The 25,808-nt window shown below is 38.9% G+C and overlaps 1 protein-coding gene across 2 annotated transcripts in view; it reads left to right on the top strand.

Annotated features, from left to right (window-relative positions):
* The window catches only part of VPS13B (vacuolar protein sorting 13 homolog B (yeast)), a 1,072,080-nt gene that overhangs the window by 909,657 nt on the left and 136,615 nt on the right, over nt 1-25,808 (top strand). For both annotated transcript variants that reach the window (XM_006859183.1, XM_006859184.1), the window contains exon 42: nt 5,550-5,711. In XM_006859183.1, the coding sequence (XP_006859245.1) occupies nt 5,550-5,711 (162 nt within the window). The remainder of the gene's footprint in view (nt 1-5,549; nt 5,712-25,808) is intronic.

Raw genomic sequence — 25,808 nt, 5'->3', positions numbered from 1 at the left:
TAGGTTCTCACCAACTGTCTCCTGTAGGTGTAGTTAGAGAATGGAAGCAAGTATACTGTTCTCCTGCACTGTTCCTGCATATCAGTTTAGGGTAGGTTTGACTGATGTATACTACAGTCTATTATTGATGAGGTGGTAAAAATACTGATACTGGCTCTGGCACCATGTGTGGAGCTGCAGAGGGTGCAGTTGTGGCTGGGCTGTCTGGGCACAGTTGCTGTCTCCTGTCAGAAAAGAGAAAATACCTCCCCCCCCCCGACACACATACACACATGATAACTAAACAAAATAAACAAGGAACCAAAAGTGAAAAGAGAAAAAAATAAACATAGGAAGCAACAAGAAAAACATAATATAACTATAAAGATAAAAGACAAACTAGGATTGGAGCTTTAGAAGACAATATAAAAGGAAGAAATTTAAAAACAACAACACTTAAGAATATAAAAAGAGAAAAGGGGGACAGGAAAATGAAGTTATAGAAGAGGAAAATAAGAAAGGAAATAAAAGGAAGAAAAACCAAGGGAGAGGGATGATAGGAACAGAGAGTAGAGAGCAGTAAAGAAATATGAAAGTTGGAAGAGAAGAGGATAAGTGAAAAAACAGAAGAAAAGAAGGAAAAACAAAAGCAGAGATAAAAAGGATAAATTTAAAGGGAATGGAAAGAGAAGAAGGAAGAGAAAGAATAAAGAAAAACAATGAAAAAACAAAAGGAAAAAACCAAATCCAAAACAAAAAGAAACAGTGCATCTTTTGGACCTTTAGAGGATAAAACTCTGGGGGGCTCCTGCAAGCCAAGGAGCTCACGAGGTGGGTGGGGGAGGGCTGTGACAGCCGAGTTCCTAACTTTAGATTGAGTTCCTATCAGTCTTAGTATAATCTATGTTCAGGGCACTCAATCTGGAAGTTGTTCTTGGAGGCCCTTGATGGAGGTAGTTTCGGTGTCTGTTAGGATCACAGGTCAGCTGGGGGCAGGGTGACTGGTTAAATACTGGTCTGGTGATTCTTCAGGTTCTGTAGGTCTAGAGCCAATCCAACCTGAATACACCCACCAAAGCATGGCACCAAAGTGCCTCACACTGGTATGGCTTCCCACCACGTGGCTCTGAAATCCTTGGGAGCAGGGTTTGTGCTGTGAATGAGGGTGAGAGCTAGCCACACCTCTTCACCAAGAGAGTGCATCCTCACAATTTTTTTTGAGCCCCCCCAAGGTGAGGGTTTTCCTCTTTTTTGCTGACCTTCCACTTTAGCTTTAGCTAGCATAATGTCCTTCTTCTGATAATATGTCTGAAGTATGACAGACAAAGTCTGGCCATCCTGGCTTCTAAGGAGCATTCTGACTGTGCTTCTACCAACACAGATTTGTTTGTGCTTCTGGCAGTTCATGGTACTTTTCAATATTCGTCTCTAACACTGTAACGCAAATGCATCCGTTCTTATACAGTCTTCCTTATTCATTGTCAAACTTTCACATGCACATGAGGCAATTGAAAATAACATGATTTGGGTCAGATGTACCTTCATCTTCAAACTGTTATCTTGTTCAGCAGATTTGCCTAAAGCAGTACATCTTTAGATTTCTTGACTGCTGTTTCCGTGAGTGTTAATGGTTGATTCAAGCAAAATGAAGTCCTTGACGACTTTAATCTTTTCTCCATTTATATTATCCAGTGGTGAGGATTTTTGTTTTCTTTACTTTGAGGTGCAACCCATACTAAAGGTTGTGGTCTTGATCTTCATCAGTAAGTATTTTAAGTCCTCTTTGCTTTCAGCAAGCAAGGTTGTATCATCTGCACATCACAGGCTGTTAATGAGTCTTCCTCCAATCCTGATGCTACCACGTTCTTCTTCATATAATCCAGCTACTTGAATTATTTGCTCAGTGTACAGATTAAATAAATATGATGAAAACATGCAAACCTGGTGCACACTTTAGCTGATTTAAAACCATTCAGTATCCCCTTGTTCTTTTCGAATGACTGCCTCTTGGTCTATGTATAGGTTCTTTGTTGGCACAATCAAGTGTTCTGGAAAACCTATTCTTCAAAGTTATCCACAGCGTGTCATGATCCACACAGCTGTAAGCCTTTGCATAGTCAATAAAGCACAATTAGATATCTTTTTTATATTCTTTGCTTTTAGCCAAATGAATCTGATGTCAGCCCAGATATCTCTAGTTCTACATCTCTTCTGAATCCAGCTTGAGTTTCTAGTAGTTCCCTGTTGATATATTTTTGTAACCATCCTTGAATTATCTTCAGTAAAATTTTACTTACATGTGATATTAATGATACTGTTCAATGGTCTCCACATTCCATTGGGTCACCTCTCTTTAATGGGCACAAATATTGATCTCTTCCAATCAGCTGTTCGGGTAACAGTCTTCCAAATTTCAGGACATAGAGGAGTGAGTGCCTCCAGTGCTGCATCAGTTTGTTTAAAGATTTCAATTTGTTTTCCATCAATTCCTTGAGTCTTGTGTGTCACTAATACCTTCTGTGCAGTTTAGACTTCTTCCTTCAGTACCATCGGTTCCTGATCATGTACTACCCATTAAAATGGTTGAACATAACACCGTTTATTTTTGGTAGACTGAATCCATGTATTCCTTCCATCATCTTTTGATGCTTTCTGCATCATTCTATAGTTTTCCCATAGAATACTTCAATATTAAATTTTTCTTCAGTTTTTTTTTTTCAACTTGAGAAATGCTGAGTGTGTTCTTCCCTTTTGGTTTTCTAACTCCGAGTCTTTGTACATTTCATTATAATATTCAACTTTGTCTTCTTGAGCTGACCTCTGACATTTTCTGTTCAACTCTTTGACTTTCTCATTTATTCCATTCACTTTCATACCTCTGTGGTAGAGAGCAAGTTTCAGGGTCTCTTTTGACATCATTTTGTATTTTCTTTACTGTTTTGTTTTGTTTTTTTAATCTTTAGCTTTCTTGTTGTGTGATGTTCTTGATGTCATCCCACAACTCTGGTCTTCGGTCACTAGTGTCTAATGCATCAAATCTGTTCTTAAGTCTATAAATTCAGGTAGGGACTTCTAGTGTGGCACTGTAAGATAAGCACTGAACTGCTAATTTGCAAGGTTAGCCGTTCAAACCCAGCAGCCACTCTTGGGAAACCTTATACAGGGTCACTATGAGTCGCGATATTTCAATATTCTGGTGCTATCCAATAGTGTTTCACTGCTATTCATAAGGTTTTCAGTGGCTACACATTCTAAAGTTGTCCACTTCTCCTCCTTCCAAGTCTGTCTTGGTCTGGAAGCTCAGCTGAAATCTGTCTGCCCCTGGTGACCCTGCCCCACAGTGTGATAAACTGACAGAAAAGTATTGGATTTTGGTTATATTTTGACTCTCGCGGACTTGTTTTAATTTTCTTTAACTTCAACCTGAACAATGGATGGTCCATTCCACAGTCAGCTCCTGCCCTTGTTTTCCACCCTCTTCTTCTACAGATGTAGTCAATTTGATTCCTGTGTAGTCCATCTGGTAAGGTGCATGTGCATAATCTCCTTTTATGTTGTTTTAGAAAAGGTGTTTGCTATGAAGACGTCGTTGGTCTTACAAAATTCTGTTGTGCGATCTCCAGTATCATTTCTGTCACCAAGGCTTATTTTCCAACTGCTGATCCTTCCTGTTTGTTTCCAACTTTCACCTTCCAGTCACCAGTAATTATCAACTCATTTTCATTGTATGTTTGATCAATTTCAGACTGAAGTTGGTAGAATTCTTCAGTATCACCATTGTCTTTCGTGGTTGGTGCATTAATTTGAAGAATAGTGGTATTAACTGGTCTTCCTTGTAGGCCTATGGGTATGAACCTATCACAGACAGTATTATATTTCAAGATAGATCTTGAAATGTTCTTCCTGATGATGAATGCTATGCCATTCCTTTTGAATTTGTTTATTACATGATTGTCAGATTCAAAATGACCAATACCAGTCCATTTCAGCTCACTAATAATGCTTAAGATATCACTCTTCATGTGTTCCATTTAATTTTTGACAACTTCCAGTTATCCTACATTCATACTTCGTATATCCCATGTTCTTATTATGAATGGCTGTTTGCAGTTGGTTCTCCTCATTTTTGAGTTGTGCCCCTTCAGCAAATGAAGATCCCCCAAGCCTTCCTCCATTCATATCATCACAGTCTACTCTTCTTTGAAGAGGCGGTTCTTCCCCAGTTATATTTTAAGTGTCTTCCAACTTGAGAGCTCATAATTGTTGGTTGCTTTGGAGTCCCTAGGTAGTGCAAGCAGTTCATGTGTTTGGCTGCTAACCAAAAGTTTGGAGGTTCAATTCCATTCAGAGGTAGATGCCTCAGAAGAAAGACCTAGAGGGGAAGGGGTGTGAGGATGAGCTTCTCAGTGCTGGGGTAGATTCTATTTCCCAAGACAATTCTGTTCCAGGTTTAGTTCTAGATCTTGTCATTTCCTGATTGGTTTCCCAGTACATTTATTCATGGATCTTGTTGGCTTCAGGTCTCATAATCACTGAGTCACTGTACTTCTTAGTAATAAAATGGCAAATGATGGTGTGTGACATTTTGACAGTATTTAGGTCCACACCGTGGAAATAGACCAAGTGGGTAAGCATCAGTGATGTGTCATCTCCCATTGTATTCAAATGGATTCACTAGCTAGGATATTTTTCTTTGTTCTCAAGTCAGTTGTTTAGTTTTTAAGCCATAACTCAACTAGAGTGATAAACATAAGCACACAAATACTCTATTGTATTTTGATACAACAGCAACCAATACAGTTACCATTAGGTTGAGAAAGGTAATATCAACATAGGTGAGCTTTACGAATTCACTGTGAGTATTCACTGATTAATGAAGGACTTTAGCTTATTTTGCTGACTGTTAGGTGAAAGAGATACAACTGTTTCTCCACTAACATCTCTTGAAAAAATGCAATTTGGTTGACTCTGACTGTGGAGTTGATCTGTTTTGTGTGTTCATCCTCTTAACAATAGTGGAAAAGTTATGGTTCATTTACCTCTCATGAAACAGATTTGCACACACACACACACTCCCACTTAAGGGATCTAGGGATGTATTACCTCAATGATCTTTACTTTCTGTAAGGGTACAAGCTGTGGCTTTGGTAATTGGTCTTGATTGTCGAGTTTAGAAAGCCAGGAACACGGCAATCCTAGCCTCCAGTACTATGCTCAAAAACATGCGCTACCCAGCACAGCCTTCTCTGCAGCATGTTAATTCACTTTAAGAAATGTTAAAGTTTCAGGGATCTCATTGTTCTTTTACTCTTCTGTGTATATGATTTACTTTTTTATATGATTTATTTTACACAAGTATAAATCAAAACACATTCTTGGAACATTTAAGATCTCTTTAAGGTATTTTTTGTGTGCTTATCCTGGAAGTATAGAATACTGTGTATACCAGAGCTAATGACAACAGACCTTGTAGTGTTTCTGTGTTGTAACAATCGCCACTGGGCAGACAGCTGCCAAACATCTTGCAATTAATCTGATGCACGTTGGTTTTCATATTCTTTTTCTTTCAGAACAAATGCCCTGAGGTAGAGGAGTTGGTCTTCAGCCATTTTGTGATCTGTAATGACACACAGGAGACACTGCGGTTTGGCCAGGTGGATACTGATGAAAATGTTCTGCTGGCGAGTCTCCGTAGTCACCAGTACAGCTGGCGTTCTCACAAATCCCCACAGGTATTGAAGAAACAGCCTTACAAATGCAGCAGTTGTTCAGGTTGAGGGTTCATGTATTCTTCGCAGTGTGCCTAAGTCCAGTTATTTTCTTTTTAAACTTTCCCAAGAAAGCACACAGCATAGCTACATCTGACGGAAATGTAGAAATGTGCAGAGATAGGCACCCATACTTCTCTTGGAACAGAACTTTTTCCTGTTTACTAAGCATGGGTGCTGTCTGATCAGAGAGGTGTAGTGATTAAGAGGTTGCACTTTAAAGCCAATATATGTGGGTCTGTGTCTCCATTTTCTCATATGTAGAATGGGGATGGTGATGGTACCTGTTTCAGAGGGTTGTGAGGATTCAATGAGTTCATACGAGGGGCTTCAAAAAATTCATGGGAAAATGGAATTAAGAGAAAATGGAATTGTTCCATGAGCTTTTTATGAAAGCCCTTTCATATGTATATACTGTCAGCCTTGCGTGTTGGATACTATTACTCATGCATTTATTCCAGGTTTTACGATGTACATACTCTGTCAGTCATATAGTAGGTGCTGCATTCTTAGACAGGTGAGGCACAGCCCTTGTCCTGCAAGTGCTCATGATCTGTGACCAAGTGAGCACAATGACAAAATATGCCCAAGGGAGCACTGAAAAAAGACATACCAAAGGATGTCTGTTTTGCAAGTAGTATAATTCCATTTTCCTGTCACTTTAGATGGGAATAATTAGAGGGATGTGCCCTGCAGGGATAATATGAGGATGAATTAAATGCAAAGATGTGGTCTTAAATGAGTAAAAGAAATCCTAGGAAGTACTCTCAAGAATAATGTATTTCTAAAACTCTGGATAATAAAGAAACTACTGTCTGCTTATGATTAAAAGAAAGTCATTAGATTAGAGAACAAGTTTTCCCATCTGGCCTATAGACCAGCTTCAGAATTTGTTAAACCCTCAGGCTCCATCTTTTTTTTTCCAGAAGCTAGATTCTGATTTCTTACTTGCTTTTGCATCAGATTGCCATGCTATTGGGCTAATATTTGAAAAAGTAGCTGCAGTGCAGTACTATTGAAAAATATTTACTGAGTTGAAATTAATCTGTCACAATAGTCAAACTACAGAAATCTTTTTAAAATAAAAATCTGTTCAAAGATTCCTCACATGACAGAACATTATACTTAGATTTTTTAGAGTGAATCACATGCCCTTCGGATTTTTCTCCTGAGAAATTTCCATGTTAGAGAGTTTTTCAATTGTTTACCCCTTCTTCTTGTTAGAGTTTAAAACAAGGAAACTTTTTGTTATTTGTCTTAAAATTGAGTTTCTTTTTGTTATTCTTATTGATTGAAAAGTGAGGACACACAGATATATCTGGAGTCCTGGTATGGTGCTGCAGATTAACGTGCTGGACTGCAAAGCCAGTTTGAACTGCAAGGTCAGTGGTTCAAGCCCACCTGCTGCTTCTCAGAAACCCTATACAGGGTTGCTATGGGTCAGAGCTGATTTGATGACACTTAACAACAGCAACAACAATAGATATATAGTAAAGATGGAACTAAAAGATAATGGGCTTCTTTCATGAGCTTTTTGAAGTTGCTCAGAGATCACCACTGCTCCCATGTATCCCACCAAACAAAAAAACAGCAAAAAAAAAAACCCGACCTCTGATCCCAGCCACACAGAGATAACCCATGTAAACACTTGGTAAGCAGCCTTTTAAATTTTCTGAAAATCTCCATGGTGATTACATTCCCAGCAATGACATTAGGACAGAAAGAAAGCCTCTGAGGAGCTGCAGTAATGGGTCATTGTACCTTATCTCCCGCATTGACACACAGCAAGCTACAGGCCTTAGCCAGTAGCAAACAAAGCTTAGAATAACATGACCTGCATTGACCTGCTGCAACCCCCCCTCCCCCCAGGTACTGGAGCTAGCATGAGAAGAGGGTCCCAGGGACAGCTGGCTCTGCAGTGTGGGGAAACAGTAGTCCTCACACTGAGGACAGACAGGCTCTGGGTGGATAGGAGAGCCACAGGAGAGAAAAATGGACCATTGCCACCACCACCTTTTCATGTCTGTGTTCCTTTACTTTTTTAAGTCTTTTTTCTATCTTTTTCTCAGTTCAGTTCCATAACATCCCTGTGTGGTTCATATTGTTTGTTATGCACATTTATAGATAAGGAGACAAATAAACGCTAGAAAGCTGCACAGTGGTAGTTGTTGTTGTTGTTAAGTGCTGTCCATTGAGTCAATTCCTATATAGAGTTTCCAAGGAGCAGCTGGGCAGCTTGAACCACCGACCTGGCAGTTCAAACGACTTTGCAGGCTGATGGCATTAGCCCACAGCGCCACACCAGTAGAGTTGGGACTAAATCCCACATGTACTGAGCCTCAATACACATACCTCATTTTATTGTGCTTCGCAGAGACTGAATTTTTTTTTATTTTAATATAAATTGTAGATTTGTGTCAACCCTGTGCTGAGCAAGTCTATCAGCACCAACTTTCCAACAGCAGATGCTCACTTCCTGTATCTGTGTTACATTTTGGTAATTCCACACAATATTTCAAATGTTTTCATAATGCTATTGCACACGTAATAGACTAAAGTATAGTGTAAAATAACTTTTATATGCCCTGGTAAACCAACAATTTTGTGTGATTTGCTTTATTGTGATACTTCATCATGACCTGGAACCAAACCTGCAATATTGCTGAGGTATGCCGGTCTTGTTACTTCCACAACATAGTCTTGCTCCACTAGGTTTTGGCAACGTGATTTGTCAGTTAGAGTAGCCAAGCTGTGAGGCTTTAAGAGAAGAGCTGAGAAATCACAGGTATAGTGTTCTCATCTAAAGCTAGACTAACACGTGATTTTCAGTCAAGTATTAATCCTGGCAAAGCAACTCTTATCACCAAAGCTGTTGTTTCACTGTTAAGTGCCTTCAACTTGGTTCCAACTCATAGTGACCCTGTGTAGGGTTTCCGAGGAGCAGCTGGTGGGTTTGAATTGCCAGCCTTGTGGTTCATCGTCCAGTTCTGATCCTTCGGTACCACAATCTTTTAATGACAAACTGAAAACCTCAGACAGGGATCTCTTAAACTTTCTTTTTAAATTTGTAACTGATGATGAGTATCTTGTGAATGTTAGCTAATTCAAAGGTGATCTGCTGTCATTGTAATCTTCTTAAGCTAAATTTCTAGATCAAATTTGCAGCAAACAGCGTTGCTCTATTACATCTGCACATACACAGAAGGCAGTGTGTTTTAAGGCCCTCTGAAGCTAGCGTTCTTAATAGTCCCAGAGGGTCTTCATGGAATTCCTTATATCCACAATTACAAATTCTACTGTGTCCTAATGAGAGGTTACATTTAAGGATCAGGAAAACTAGCCACTTAGCTTCAAGCTGCACCTGGAGGCAGTCATAGATGTACAACTGAGCAAAATGTTCCCCTCTCCAGACTCCAAGTCATATCCTGCCTTGCCCAGCAGGCTTGATTTTAGGAACATTTGTGTCTACATGTTTATGCTGCCTTGGGTGTTAGTCAATTCATAGTCTCAGGGAGGATTTCTAAAGTTCAAGAACTTAACTCCACTAAACAATGTAGCTTATATTGCAGAGATCAAGAAAGTAGCAATGACACCTGGAGAGGTTTCAAAGAGGTCAAGTTATCTTAGAACCACATAGGAGGTTGCTAACAACAGTAAGTCCCAACAGGATGGGAAGAAACATGGACTCAAGCAATTCCAGAAACCCAAAGCTAAAAGACCTTTCAGAATTGAAAAGTCATAACTCTCCTTATAGTTTCTAGCACATGCTCTGAGGCAGAATCACTTAAAATGCTGGATATCCAACAATAGTTTCTTGCCTAGACAAACAAAGGAAGAGCAAAATGATTTCCTAGGGAATCATTGAACATATTCAGCTGTACGGCATCACATATACCACCACAAAGGGCCCTTAAATATCCCCGTTTTGCAGAGGAGATTGGACAAGAACAATAACAAGTAAGAGATCTGTCTTCAAAGTAATGCTTTACATCATGCATAGTTAAATCTAGAGACTGTAAATGTAAGTTTATGAGATCTTTCCCCAGAATGTGGGCGAGGTGTGCAGCACTGAGTCAAAGGAAACTTTGTTTAATTTAGTCAAACCAGATACACTGACCCCTCCATCAACTGGGAGGGTTTGTGTATAGACTGTACAAGTGAACTTCCCTGTTTGGTTAACAGAAAGTAGTGTTTCATATAACTGAAACAGGAATGCCTCTACCATGTATATAAGGATTTACACCTGCTAGAACACAGACAATTTTAGATTATGCATATTTTTTTCAGAATTGCAGAATTTTTCTAGCTACCAGTTGCTTTGTTTTAGTAGCAATTTGTTGTTATTGTTAAGTGCCATTGAGTCACTTCCGACTCATAGTGACTCTGTGTAGGGTTTCTGAGGAGCAGCTGGTGATGTTGACCCACCAACCTTGCAGTTCAAACTAACCTTGAGGTCCTACAGCATCACACCAGAACATCTTGAAAACACTCAAAGTAATCAGATTTAGTGATGAAAATAGATACTATGATATTGTGCATTGCTTTAAGGCTGGGATCAACAAACTTTCTATAAAGGGTCTTTAGACCTTCAGAGCCTACAATATAGCCCAGAAGCAGGTATAGGTGATACAGAAATGAATGAGATTTACCTATGGACTATAAAATGTGAAGTTCTTAGAATTTTCACTTTGCAAAATATTCTTTTAATTTCTCCAGCCCTTTAAAGGTGTGAAAACCGTTCTCAGCTCCATCTCTGCAAAAATAGACAGCATTGCCTAATTTGACACATGGGTCATAGTTTATCAAACCCTGCTTTTTAAGGTCTGTCAATAGAAAAAACGGATTTTTTTTAAATCAAGAAAGGTTTGATTTTAAATCATTTCCCTCTGACCTAAATGTCATATTCAATCACTTGAAAGCCTAGTAAACCATTGCAAAAAAAATCACTTGAGAAAATGATACATTAGGTCAAATCTAGCTCATTGAATCAACCTGTATTTACCAAATAAAAGTAATTTTATTGTACTTATTCCTGGCTTAATTAGCGTAAAGCCAAAGTTCTCCAGTTTTCTTTTGGGATATAGAACTATTTTATAGTGAGAGCTGATCACTATAACAGGTCTTGAGTATCCGCCCATCTTACCGTTATTCCAGCCAGTTGCCAATGTTCATTAAGTGGACTGTGCTCCTTATTCAGTTACTACTCTTTCCAAATCCATTTATATGATGCATGTGGACAAATATATCTAGAGAAAGTGTATTCCATGTTGCCACAGCCACAGTTTAAATTTTTTAAAGCCAATTGAGGGAGGCTAGGAAGTATTCTGAGTTGGCAAAACTGTTCAAACTGACAAATTGTTGCAGCCTTCTCCTATACTACAGAATGCTCTTTGTATGCAAAGTTTTCCCTTTCTAGTGTCTGTTTAAAAGGGGAAAACAAATAGACTCGCTTAAAACACTGGCAGTACAAATAGAATTGGTATTACCTTTCTGGAAAACAATTTGCTAAGAAGTATCAAAGGTATTCAAATGATCATAGCCTGCAATCCAATAAAGTCTCGTAATCTTTCCTTGGGAATTAATTCAAATGAAGACAAAGATTGATTCATAAAATGTTCATCCTGATTTTATTTGTAATAGCAAAAATATTTTAAAAATCAAAATTTTTACTTCGAGAAAATAGTCAAGTAAAATTTGGTATGTCTCTGGGATACATTCTACTGGCACCTTTAAACTGTTACCTAGAAAGAGAATTGTGTTACCGTATGTGAGTTAGAAAAGCAGACTATAAAATATAACATAATAAAGATTCTTGATATGTTATTACAATTTCAGTCAGCGTTAGAAATTCCTCTTAACTTGAAGAAAAAGAAAACATTTTGGGAGTTTATCTTTATTACTTCTCACATTGCAATATGTAGTTCTCACTTATTCCTTTAGTTACTGTTTTGACCACTCCCAGCCCCCTCAGTCAATCTTATAGAAAAAAGGTAGAATACGTTCCTAAATAATTCTTTGATCACCATACTTTCCTGTCCAGCAGTCTTCAAAACTTCCCCATTATTAAATAATGTCCAAATTATCTGGCAGTCAAAGTCTGACTCTACTTACAAGCCCTGCTGTCTGCCATTATTCTTCTTAAGCTTGCTTATGTATTCTCCCTCCCTTCCATTTATTTTTAATCTTAAATGTTACTTACCATAATCTTTTATAAGTAATCAAACATCATATACACGATTCTAAGGAAATTGCCTAAAGAATGAGCCAGAGGAGCAAACAACCGATCCTAGACCAGACCAGTACCAGGGTATTATTGCAGTAGTTCAAGACATGGAGAAATGAAGGATGACTTTATTAAAGCACTAGCCATAGGGTGAAAAGCAAGAGAATCTGGAGGAAGTAAAATCAAGAGCATCTGGACATGGATAAAGTCTTAATGGAAATGCAAAGAAAGTATTTCCAAATCTGACATGAGGATGGGAATCTGGCAAGACTTCCTGGCAGAATGGATATTTGTATTGAATTTGAACATTTATTTAAGAGTTTGGCCAAAAAAGTAAGGGAGGGTGTTCCAGATAAAGGGATCAACATGTGTGAAAACCACAGAGGAATGAAACAATGTGGCATGGCTGGGGAACTTGACTAATTTGGCTACAGTATACAGTCCATGTGTGGAACTGTAAGAGGAAGGTAGGTGAATACCATGAGAGCCCTTTGTATGCTGTGCTGAGCATTTTTATGCTATCTAGAAGCAGTGGTAGCACCAAGGATAATCCACGTACCTTGTCGTAGCCATCGAGTCAGTTCTAAGCCATAGCGACCCTGTTAGGGTTTCCGAGGAGTAACTGATGAGCCTGAACCACCGACCTTGCAGTTCAGACTGACTTTTCTGCCCTGCGCATTAACCCACAGTGCATTAACTCCAATCTGTGTACCTGGAAAGGCCAAATATGGCTTTCCCTAAGGCCTGATGTTGAAGGATGAGTATACATTGGTACATAGCAACCTGTATAGGGTTTCCAAGGAGCCGCTGATGAACTTGAACCGCCGACCTTGTAGTTCAAACTGACTTTGTGGTCCTGTGATTTATTCCATAGTGCTACATAAGGACTCCAGTAGGGAGTTTTATATAACCAGTATGTAATGGTCAAGGGAATCAGATTTCATCTGGTATAACTGAAGAAATGTGGAAGCAGCGATATGATGGTAATCTGCCTTTTAAGGAGGTGGTGAGAGGGAAAAACCCTACTTTCATCGTGTAAATGCTCTCACGATAGCTGAGTTCAGAGTACCAATAGTTTTACAACCAGATTGCACACCAGAACTGACTGCAACACACCAGTCTTTGTTTGGCATGGCTGTGCATCATCAGGAATTTCAGGAGTGGGGAGTTCCAGTCTGAGTCTCTGAAGAGATTATAGTCATGACATCACTAGAGCCGCAGTCATCTGAAGGTTGAACTGGTATGGGAGCTCCTCTTCCACAGTGGCTCTTTCTCATGATTGTTAGCAGGAGGTCTTAGATCCTCCCTACAAGAATCTCTCCATGTAATTGCTTGAGTATTCTCATGACATGTCATCTGGCTTCTCCCAGAGCAAATGATTCAGTGTTTCTGTGACCTAGCTTCAGAACCCATCCATTGCCATTTCTGCAATATCTTATTGGTTATACTGGTCAGCCCTATTCATTATGGAATTGGCCATACAAAGCTACAAGTTAACAGATGTAAGGATCATTGAGGCTATCTGGGAGATAAATTCCCATAAGGAACAATAATAGAATCTAGGGGTTGGACTGAGGAATAGAACCCAGTATAAAGGAGACTATGAAACATGAGAAAAAGTCACAACATAAAAGAAAACCAAGATATAATGATGCTCTAAGGCAAAGAGATGCTGTAGAGGAACAGAATGGTCATTAATGCCAGATACCACAGGGAGTTTGAGTGAGACAAGATCTGAAAAGGTCCAGTGGATTTGATCATTGGAAGGTCACTGATGATCAAGGAAAACATTTCAGTGGAAAGAGAGATTTGAGCCAGATTACTGTGGGTTAAGAAATGCATGGGAGATGAGGAAGTAGAAAGGATGCTCATAATTTAAAAAAAAAAAAAATTATTTGTTTTTTTTCTATCTGATTGAGTGTTACCAGGGAGGGTTTAAAATGGAAGAAACTTACGCATGTTCATATAGGAGATGAAATAAACAGCAGAGAGGTTGACAAAGAATTGGTTAACAGCTTAAGATTTTAGAAAGTTATGGAAAGATTAAATAACTCGCACTGATCTTGTTTGAGAAGAGGTTTAGATCAGATATCTATTGCTGCTTAACAAACCACTCTAAAACTTAAAACATTTATTAGCTCCTGCTTTTGTGGGTCAGAAATCTAGGAACATTTTGCTAGGCAGTTCTTCTGCTGATCTCTTCTGGGTTTACTCAAGCTGCAGTCCAGATAGCAGACTAGTGGGGCCTGGGTGGACTAGAATGGCCTCACTTTTACATATTTAATAGTTGGTAGGCAGTTGGCTAGTGTGCCTTAGTTTTCTTCCATGTGAACAACAGGCTAGCCCACTCTTCTTCACATGGAAAACAGTGTTCCAAGAGAGTAAGAGCAGAGACTACCACAGTACAGTCTCAGGCAAAACTAGTCACAAGGGGCTAGGTTTTATCTCTCCTTAGGTGTTGTTGCAGAGAATTTGTGGCCATTTGCATTGTACCACAAGGACCTCCTCCTACTCTGAGATAGGAGGGGAAAGTGAGAATAAGCTGCGGATGGTGACTTCTTAAAGTAAAAGGGAAGTAATAAGGTTATTTCTCTGAATACCTGCATTTTGATCATTATAAGTAACCAGTAAACGTTCACTGCTCTGTAGGATAAGCACGGGACTGAGAATCAAAAGTTGGCCAGTTCGCATCCACCAGCTGTTCTGTAGGAGAAAAATGAGGCTTTCTGCTCCCAAAAAGATTTTTTTTTTAAAGTCTTAGAAACTGTATATAGGGTCGCTATGAGTCGTAACTGACTAGAAAGCACTTAACAACAAATGCTCACTGAACAAGGAGCTCTGGTAGCGTAGTGGTTACGAATCGGGCGGCGAGCCGCAAGGTCAGCGGTTTGAAACTACCAGCGGTTCCGCGGGAGAAAGATAAGGTGGTCTGCTCCCGTAAAGATTTACAGCCTCGGAAACCCTGTGTAGGGTCACTATGAGTCGGAACCGACTCCACGGCACACAACAACAACAAGTCAACTTTTATGACATTTCTCAAGAATATAGATATAAAAGCAATCTTAAAATTATAAATGGTGTTCTTTATATAATGTTGGCTGCTTTAGTATATATTCTACATACACAAAAAGAAGCCCACTGATCTCAAAAGATAGAGTAGTGCCTCTTCCCTGCCCTGCACCTTTGGCCTCCCTTAAATGAAAATATGATAAAATAGATACTACAGGAGGCAACTAGAAGTATACTTCAAATGGGGCCAACTTTTAGGCCTGCGTGTACATCCACCACCTCTTCTATTTAACCTTTTTGTGTTTATTCAGTAGAAAACTCTTTTGTTTATCATAAGCCAAAATTACATAGTATAATTGCTAAGTGTTGTATGTTTGGAAGAAGACTTCATTGCAAGTTAAATTTGCCATGCTTTGTCTCTTTCTCAAATCCTGGGAATTGTTTCCCAGAAATTTACAGTCTCAACCTTATTGTTGCATAGGGCACAGCTGTCCGCAACTAGTGGTTCTGTTTGGGGAGGAAGGATTTTATGCCTTTGCTCCCCAGTGGCAATAACAAGCTTCTTTTTATTGGTGCTGACATTAAGATAGCTAAAATCAACAGTGAGGTAAACACTTCTTGGGACCATCTGGCAAGGATTTTAATCCAAAATACGCTGTAAACACTGACTCCATTTGAGCACCCGGGACCTACTGTCCAATGGTCATCAATGGCATTTTAAAGTAGTAATTAAAACAGCAAAAGAGCAGAATGCAGACTCAATCCCTTGCCTTTTCTCCCTAAAACTATTTTTAGTTTTACCAAGGATTCCAGGAGCTTTGCATTCTCTGAGGGAGCTTATGGTGCCTTATGAAGTCACTAGTAGAAAGGAATGGAGCCCTAACAGTTTGGATCATTAAGTAGCTAGTGGATGAAGCATATTTGGAATTTCTTCACTTTCTGTTGGGAAATAACATTTACTTAAGTCAGAGTCAGAAGTTTGGGATTGAGTTTTCTGTTCCTGTGTGTATCAGAGTTTCTCAGTAGGAATGGTTTGCAATATGACCTAGTCAGGACTGGTAAAGTCTTTTCACAAGAAATGGAAAAGATAGGCTTCTGATAGGGCACTTTATGTAGCCCCAGAGCTGATTTCTGGAGTTTTCTACAAACCTGCATGACAGGGAATGGCCGGGGATTATTTCAGCTGTGAAGTGCCCAGAGGGATGACTTCTGGTGCTGCTAATGGTTTTTCTGTCCCTCCCCTGGCCATAAATTTTAGAAATTGAAATATAGCTTTGGAGAAAAATGTACTGAAGATTCCTTAAGCTTTTTACAAGACACTCAAAGGCTTTTCACGAGCCAGTGCTCTGCAAATGTGAATTCTTGATGTCTAAACATAAAGGTCCTTGATTGAACTAATTTGAAATGTGAATTGTGCTACAGAGTGCTTGGAGAAAGGGAATACAGCTGGACCATTAAAGCATGCTGTTTTGCCATTTTTCAGTAATGGGAAATACTGATTACAAATGTTATAAAGATCTCAGCATACATAATGTGATTGCCTTTAATCATAACTTATTACCACAAGTCTGTGTAACAAACACATTAACTCTATTAAAGACAATGGCATCCCTATTATACTGTGGCACTTTTTAATTATTTCCATCCTGAACAGGATATTGAAGAGGTTTTTTTTTAAAGGTCAGAATAATGCCCAAGACATGGCCAGGCCCAATGAGTGTCAGATGCATGGAATGTTGGATGACTTCATAGTTATGAAATTATTTCATTTCTCATGATAATTCTTAACTTGCCAAGTTAGTGAATTTTAAGAACTTTGAGAAGAGATTTTAAGATAAATGTGAACTAATCCATACTTTTGGAGTTAGGGACTTCCCTTCAGGCATTAGTTCATATTTGACTTGCTTGACTTACACTTGGGGATAAAATGAGTTAGGACAAGGTCTTAGATACCACATTCTTTTACTGGGAAAGAAAACCAACTTGCACAACTTTGGCTGGCTCATGTTTCTTGTCATACAGGCACTAAGAAGCAGCGGTTGCCATGAAATACTTTATTTAACCTTTACAAAAATGTTTTTTTAGTATGGCAAGGCAATTTAGTTAAATGAAAATAAATAACTCAAAATTTTGGATTTCTTTTACGTCCATCTGTTGACTTTTTTTTATCCCTAATTAAAAATCAGGGACAATTGTAATTGTCTAAATTGCCACGATGAATAAAAAATAAAGATTGCATAAAGCCACTTGATCTTTTCTTAGGTCACATTTGGCATGCCTTCTATTTTGCATTACACTGATTTTACTGAAGGATAAATGTTACATTTGTGAACAACAACAACGACCTACCTATGAAACTAATAAATTTATCATTATCCAAATGATTGTCATTTGTGTGTAATGACACAACTCTCTGTGTTAAAGCAAAGAAAACTACAGATACAGGAGATGAGTAGCTTTATTGCAAATAGCTACATCATGTTATTTTATTTCATTTCATTGCCCTTCATGCTTGAATTCCTGGCAGTGAAATTGCAGTTACTGACCCAGGAGCTCGCTGCCTCTTAACCTTCCCTTTCCATACCACTCTTTCTCGGGCATGTATTTGTCCCATTACTCCCCTAGCCACAATACCAGGAGTGGAAATATGCCTGTGCTTCAGGGTCACCTCTGAGCAAGTTCTGATATCCTAAAACAATGATGTTTGCTCTTTCTCTTTCCACAATCAACAGTCATGGAAGCAGCAGTCAAGATGTGCATTAAGCAAATCTGTGGCACAAGATCGCTTTAAAGTGAAAAGATAACAGTTTGAGGACTAAAGTGCACCTTCTATGCATACTGCTCAAACCAAGTGGGGGCCATGTCTGACTTTCTCTGACTCCACAAGAGGGAAAGAGAACCAAACTCCAAATCAGCCCAAGGCGTATTTCCTATGAAGCAGACACCAGACATGTTTTCACCTTACAACCTTCTTAACATTGTTCTTACACCAAACATTCCTCCCACAGCACTCTCTACTTGACATCTGGGGTCGAGAATCCATTGCAGTGGCCACTCAGCACTCATAACAGTACTCCTGGTTATGGGGTTTGTTAGGGAAGTGAGCAGGGTACAATTCAGGATCAAAACCAACTCAGGATGCAGCGTTTCTCCGGTCAGGAATGCCTTCTTGTCTGCCATACTGCAGGCACGCCTTGCTCTTGTCTCCGGCCTCTCAGCCATGTGGTTCCTTGGCCTCTGCCTCAGTCCATGGGCCTAGAGCCCACAGCAGATCTTTCTTTCCATGCCACTGCCTCTGCTATTGCTTCTGCCATCGCTATTTTTCTAGGTAGGGATCTCACACTCCACTTATGCTGTTCCTTATTGATGGTCCGGGAATCTTCGATATCTATTTCTGAGGTGGCTCCTTTTAAACCTAGCTAGAGGGCAAAACTAACCAATTCTAGTGTTGAGTTCTGTGTACCATATTTGCATGGTCCCACCCAGTCACTTGGAGGGAATTAAGATGACTTTGAATAGAAAAGCCATATCAAGCAAATTCAAGGTACCATGCATATATGAAGTTGGACAATGAATAAGGAAGATCAGGGAAGAATTAATGCGTGTGAATTATGGCATGTGAGAAGAACATTGAAAGTATCATGGAAGGCCAGAGTGTTCCTTAGAAGCCAGGATGGCTTCACAGTGGCAGCAGTAATGGGCTCAAACCTAAAGTTGTGAGGATGGCGCAGGACTGGGCAGTGTTTCATTCTGTTGTGCATAGGGTCGCTATGAGTTGTAATCAACTCGACAGCACCTAACAACTTTCTCCTAAGATAACAAGTCAAAATGCAGTGGTTCCATTTCGGTCAGAACTCTTAGATGAAAATAAACCAATGAGTTCATAAGAAGTTAATTTCCCAAGTTAAACTGATAAGAGGTATGGCAAGTTATTTGCACAAATGGTTTGAAGCCATAGTTTGCTACTTTTATGATTTGTCTTTGCTTATAATGCTATTAGTTTGCTTTGTAGACATTAATTTTGCACAGAAAGGAGCACTCCATCCCTGATTGTCATATGGCAGGTTAGGTTGTCACCTATTTTGGTTTATTCAGAAGACAGTAACTAGACCATAATCTTTTATTCTTCTTGTTCATATTCCTTTTTGGGTTATGTTAAATATATCCTCTGGCTAAACTTCCAACTTCCCCAGGCTGGACACCTACACTTTTTTATTATTATTATTCTCTTACAAAAGTTTGCAATACAGTTGTTTTTGTTGAATTGTCTGTTTCTCCCACTATATTGTGAACAGGGTAAGTAATGTCTCTCGTTCCTCTGTATATTTACCATATATTGTATAGTTAGTTGGCTCATGTTTTTGTTGTTATGTGACTTAGATTTGACTTTAATTTGTTCTTATTTCTGAGGTTCTGGGTAGAACTGAAGTCTGTTGTTGTTAAGTGCCTTCAAGTCATTTCCGACTCAGTGACATAATGACTCATAGGTGACTTTGTGACATAAATTTTCCAGGAAGCAGCCAGGGAGTTGAAACCTCCAACCCTGTGGTTAGCAATCCAGAGTTTGTCCTATAGCACTACACCAGGACACCCAGTAAACATTTAATATCTATAGATCTTTAAGCTAAATTGAAAAAAAAAAAATTATTTTTTAACTATTGCCCCTTGGTGGGGAGAACTTCTATAATCACATTAAAGTTATATGAGCTCATACATTAAATTATAATTGTATTAAAGTTCACACTCTAAGAATCATGTGAATATGTAAGATAGCAAGTCACACCCTGTGCGCAGAGCTGTGGAGGATTCAGAAATGAACTGAGCATCGTGTCACTCTTTAGCCAAGTGCGAAGACTGCAAACAGAAAAACTGTGACGTCGACTAGGGCATATGGCAAGACTTCATGCAGGAGGCAGAATGCTGTGTTTTTAAAATAGGAACATATCATTCCTTTTCACTTAAAATATAGATGCTGTATGTTTTCTATTAGATAAATTTTCATTTTAATCACATTAATTTTATCTGATTACAAAATAATACATATTTGTAATAGGTTGTTGTTGTTGTTAAAATGCAATTAAGTGCCATTGAGTCAGTTCTGCATCATAGTGAGCCTATATAGGGTCTCCTTCCTGGTGTGACACTGTAGGTGGGATAAAGCATTGGACCACATGGTCTGTTTGAACTACAAGGTCTACAGTATTGCCTTCTTCCTGTGTATTGCCCTCCCTGCTCCTTGTTTGTTGCCCTGCCCGTCATCCAAGCTAACATGTATCTAGCCCAGGGGAAACTTTGGGCCTTTTAAAGCCGTGAAATTATTTAGTCTGGCCCTGCCAAGGTAACACCACAGTTCCAGCCATCACATTAGTGGTGGTTGTGGTGTGCCATAAGTTAATTAAATTGTTTGACCAAATATGTTGTTGTTGTTAGGTGCAATGGAGTTGCTACCAACTCATAGTAACCCTATGCACAACAGAACGAAACACTGCCCAGTCCTGGGCCAACCTCTCAATTATTGCCACATTTGAGCCCATTGATGCTGCCACTTTGCCAGTCCATCTCACTGGAGGTCTTTATCTATTTCTCGGATCCTCCACCCTACCAAACATAATATCCTTCTCCAGTAACTGGTCCCTCATGACTATATGTCCAAAGTATGAGAGATGAATTTTGGCCATCCTGACCTCCAAGGAGTACTCTGGCTGCACTTCTTCCAACATAGATCTGTTAGTTCTTTTGGCAGCCCATGGCACTTTCAATATTCTCCTCTAACACCATAGTTCAAAAGCATCAATTCTTCTATGGTCTTCCTTATTCACTGTCCAGCTTTCCCATGCATATGAGGTTATTGAAAATACGATGGCTTGGGTCAAGCACACCTTAGTCCTCAAGCTGACATCTTTGCTCTTCAACACTTTATAAAGGTCTTGTGCAGCATATTTGCCTATTGCAATATGTCGTTTGATTTCTTGACTGCTGCTTCCATGAGTGTTGATGGTTGATCCAAGAACAATGAAGTCCTTGACAACATCAATCTTTTCTCCATTGATAAGAATGTTGTTTATTGGTCCAGTGGTGAGGATTTTGGTTACCTTTACATTGAGATGCAATCCATACCAAAAGCTGTGGTCTTTGATCTTCATCAGTAAATGCTGTAAATCTGCTTCTCTTTCAGCAAGCAAGGTTGTATCATCTGCATATCGCAGGTTTTTAATGACTCTTCCTCCAATCCTGATGCCATGTTTTTCTTCATATAACCCAGCTTCTTGGATTATTTGCTCAGCCTACAGGTTGAATAAGCATGGTAAAAGAATACAACCCTGTCACATACCTTTCTTAATTTTAAACCATTCAGTGTTCCCATGTTCTGTTTGAACAACTGCCTCTTGGTTCATGTACAGATTCCTCATGAGCACAATCAAGTGTTCTGGAATACTCATACTTTACAGTGTCTTCCATAGCTTGTCATGATCCACACAATCGAAAACCTTTGCATAGTCAACAAAGCACAGGTAAACATCTTTTTGGTATTCTCTGCTTTCAGCCAAGATCCATCAGATATCAGCAGTGATATCCCTCATTCCATGTCCTTTTCTGAATCCAGCTTGAATCTCTGGAAGTTTTCTGTCAATTAATTCTTGTAGCCATTTCTGTATTACCTTCAGTAAAACTTTACTCACATGGGATATCAAAGATATTGTCAGATGATTTCTGCATTCCATTGGGTCATTTCTCTTTGGAACTGACACAAATATGGATCTCTTCCAGTCAGTTGCCTTCCAAATTTCTTGGCATAGATGAGTGAGTGCCTCCAGTTCTTCCTCACTTTCTTGAAAGATTTCAATTGTTATTCCATTAATTCCCGGTGCCTTGTCTTTACCAATTCCTTCAATGCACCTTGGACTTCTTCCTTTAGTATCATTGGCTCTTGATCATAATGCTACCACTTGAAACAGTTGAACATCAACCATTTCCTTTTGGTACAGTGACTCTCTCTGTATTCCTTCTATCTTCTTTTGATGCTTTCTGCATCATTCAATCATTTGCCCAGAGAATCCTTCAATAATGAAAGTTGAGGCTTGAGTTTTTTCTTCACTTCCCCCAGCTTGAGAAATGCTGAGTGTGTTCTTTCCTTTTGGTTTTCTGACTCCAGATCTTTGCACATTTTATTGTAATAGATGACTTTGTCTTCTCGAGCTGACCTTTTTGTTCAGCTCCTGTACCTCCTCATTTTTTCCACTTACTTTAGCATCTCTATGCTACAGAGCAATTTTCAGTGTCTCTTCTGATGTCCATTTTGATCTTTTCCTTCTTTGTTGTCTTCTTAATGATTTTTTGCTTTCTTCCTATATGATGTTCTTGATGTCATCCTACAACTCTTCTTATCTTTGGTCTTTAGTGTTTAATATATCAAATCTGTTCTTCAGATGTTCTCTAAATTCAATTGGGATATAGTCAAGGTCATATTTTGGCTCTCTCTTGAACTTGTTTACATAAGAACAATTGATGGTCTGTTCCACAATCTGTCCCTGGCCTTGTTTTGACTGATGATATGGAGCTTTTCCAGCATCTCTTCCCATAAATGTAGTCAATTTGATTTCTGTGTATTCCATCTGGTGAGGTCCATGTGTATAATTGCCTCAAAGATTTTCAGCCTCAGAAACCCTGTATAGGGTCACTATGAGTCACAACCGACTCCACAGCACATAACAACAACAATAATGCTGTCTAAAGAAGATATGTGAAATGAACAAATCATTGATTTTGCGGTGTTCTATCATGTGATGATCTCCAGCATTTCTATCACCAAGGCCATATTTTCCAACTACTGATCTTACTCTTTGTTGCCAACCTTTGCATTCCAATCACCAGTAATGATAAATACATCTTGATTTGATCAATTTCAGATTGAAGAAGTTAGTAGAATTCTTCTATTTCATCCTCACTGGCTTTAGTGGTTGGTGCTTAAATTTGAATCATAGTGGTATTAACTGGTCTTCCCTGTAGGCGCATGGATATTATCCTATCATAGCATTGTACCTCATGACTGATCTGGATATGGTCTTTTTGACAATGAATGCAACACCATTCCTCAGTTTGTCACTCCCAGCATAGTAAACCATGTGGTTGTCAGATTCAAAATGGCCAGTACCAATCCATTTCAGCTCACTAATGCCTAAGATATCGATGTTTGTGTTTCATTTAATTTTAGACAATTTCCAATTTTCTGAGATTCATACTTCATACATTCCATGTTCTGATTATTAATGGATGTTTACAGCAATTTCTCCTTATTTTGAGTTGTGCCCCGTCAGCAAATGAAGGTCTTGTGGGCTTTCTTCCCACGGGCTTTACTCCATTCCGTCATCACAGGTCAGTTCTACTTTGAGGAGGCAATTCTTCGCCAGTCGCATTTTGATGGCCTTCCAACCTAAGGGGCTCATTTTCCAGCTCTATATCTGACAGTGTTTCTCTGCTCCTCATAAGGTTTTCAGTGACTAAATAGTCAGAAGTAGTTCATCACTCCATGAGCAAATACAGCAGGCTAATTTTTAAGTTGATAATTTTGTATGACCTGTGAATGATGCTATAAATTTTGGCAGAAATAGGTTTTCCACCCCTGCTCTAGCCAGTGAATTACTCTCTCCCCTTCCTCCCACCCCTAGTAACCATCAAAAAGCATTTCTTTTACTATGAAAACCTTTTCTTAAGCTTTTACAGTAATGGTTTCATATAATATTTGTCCTTTTGTGATTGACTATTTTCACTCATCGTAACATTCTCCAGGTTCATCCATGTTATGTGGTGTTTTGCAGATTCATCATTATTCTTCATGGTTGCATAGCATTACATTGTGTGTATGTACCTAACTTTGTTTATCCATTCTTCCGTTGACAGAGACATTTAGACTGTCTCTATTTTTTTGCTATTGTGAACAGTACTGCAATGAATATTGGTGTGCATATATCTACTCATGTCCTGGTTCACATTTTTTGTGGATATATACCAAGTAGAGGAATTGCTGGCTTATAAGGTATGTCTAGTTCCACCTTTTTGAGGAAATGCCAAACTATTTTCCAGTAGCTGAACCATTTTTACAGTCCTGCCAGCAATGAAGGAGGGTCCCAGTTTCTCCACACCCTCTCCAGCATTTGTTGTTTTCTGTTTTTGGAGCTTTTCTGTTAACGCTGATGTGAGAGGATGCTTCATTTTTGTTCTGATTTGCATCTTTCTTATAACTAAAGATCACAGACATTTCTTCAAATGTTTGTTGACCTCCTGAATGTCTTATTTGATAATGTGTCTGTTAATGTCATCTCTCCATTTAATTGGGTTGTCTTTTTCCTGTAGAAGGTGGTGGTTTTGCTACATTTTAGAGCTTATTGCCTTGTCTGATATGTCATGCCAAACTACCCCCCCCCCCCAATATGTGGACTCTCTTTGTTCTTTCGGTGAAATCTTTCAGTAAACATACCTGTCAAATTTTTAGGAAGTTCCAGTAATCTACTTTGTCTTAGACTCTTTGTATGTTTTCAGTTACGTTTGATAAGTGTTTTTATGCTATGTATTAGAACTTCTAAGGAGCTCTGGTAGCGTAGTGGTTACGAATCGGGCTGCGAACCTTAAGGTCAGCGGTTCGAAACTACCAGCCACTCCGCGGGAGAAAGATGAGGCTTTCTACTCCCGTAAGGATTTACACCCTCGGAAACCCTGTACAGGGTCGCTATGGGTCGGACCCGACTCGATGGCACTTAACAACAACAACATTAGAACTTCTAGGTTTGTTCCTATCTTTTCATTGACGATGTTTGTGGTTTTAGCTTTTACTTTTAGGTCTTTAATACACGTTAAGTTCTTTTTGTAGATGGTGCGAGATTCGAGTCTTGTTTCATTCTTCTGCAAGTGGAGTTCCTGTTTTGCTAGCAACATTTGTTGAAGATACTCTTGCCCATTTAAAGTGTTTTGGCCCTTGTTAGAAATCAGTTGACTGCATGTGGATGAATTTATTTCTGGGTTCATTCTCTTCCATTGATCTATGTATCTGTCATTGTCCAAGTACCAGGCTGTGTTTGACCATTGATTTTATAGTAGATTTTGAGATCAGGAATCCAGAGGCCTCCAACTTCACTGTTCTTCTGAAATAATTATTTGCTTATCTGAAGTCTCTTTCCTCTCTTTAAAAAGTTAGTGATCAGTTTTTCTATCTCTTTAAAGAATAATATTGGAACTTGGGATTGCATTATATGTATAGATAGCTTTCTTGTACCCTGCCACTTTGCTAATAAATCTTCCAATGAGTTCTAATAACGTTCTTGCTGAGTCTTGATTTTTCCTTATACAGGCTAAGAATTTTAGTTCTTCTTTGCCAATTTGGATGCCTTTAATTTTTCCCTCTCTTGCCTTATAGCTCTGGCTAAAACTTCCAACACAACATTGAATAAGAGTGGTGATTAAGGGCATCCTTGTCTGGTGCCTATTCACAAAGGAAGTGATTTCAGTTTCTCACCATTAAGAATGATGTTGACTTGTTGGTTTTGTATATATGGCCTTATTTATGCTGAGGAGTTTCCTTTCTATCCCTGTCTTGCTGTGTTTTTATCAGTAATGGGTGTTGGATTTTTGTCAAATACCTTTTCTTTGTCAATTGATGCAAACATGTAGTTCTTTTCATTTGTTTTATTTATTTGGTGGATTTCATTGATTGTTTTTCTAATACTGAATCATCCCTGCATACCTGGTATGAATCCCACTTGGTCATGATGTATTATTTATTTGATGTATTGTTGGATTCCTTTGACTTTGATTTTGTTGAGAATTTTTACATGTAA

The sequence above is a fragment of the Chrysochloris asiatica genome, unplaced genomic scaffold (genome assembly GCF_000296735.1).
Source record: "Chrysochloris asiatica unplaced genomic scaffold, ChrAsi1.0 scaffold00031, whole genome shotgun sequence".
Taxonomy (NCBI): Eukaryota; Metazoa; Chordata; class Mammalia; order Afrosoricida; family Chrysochloridae; genus Chrysochloris; species Chrysochloris asiatica.
Note: the sequence above shows the minus strand (reverse complement) of the source record. Positions and strands in the feature narration are given on the sequence as shown.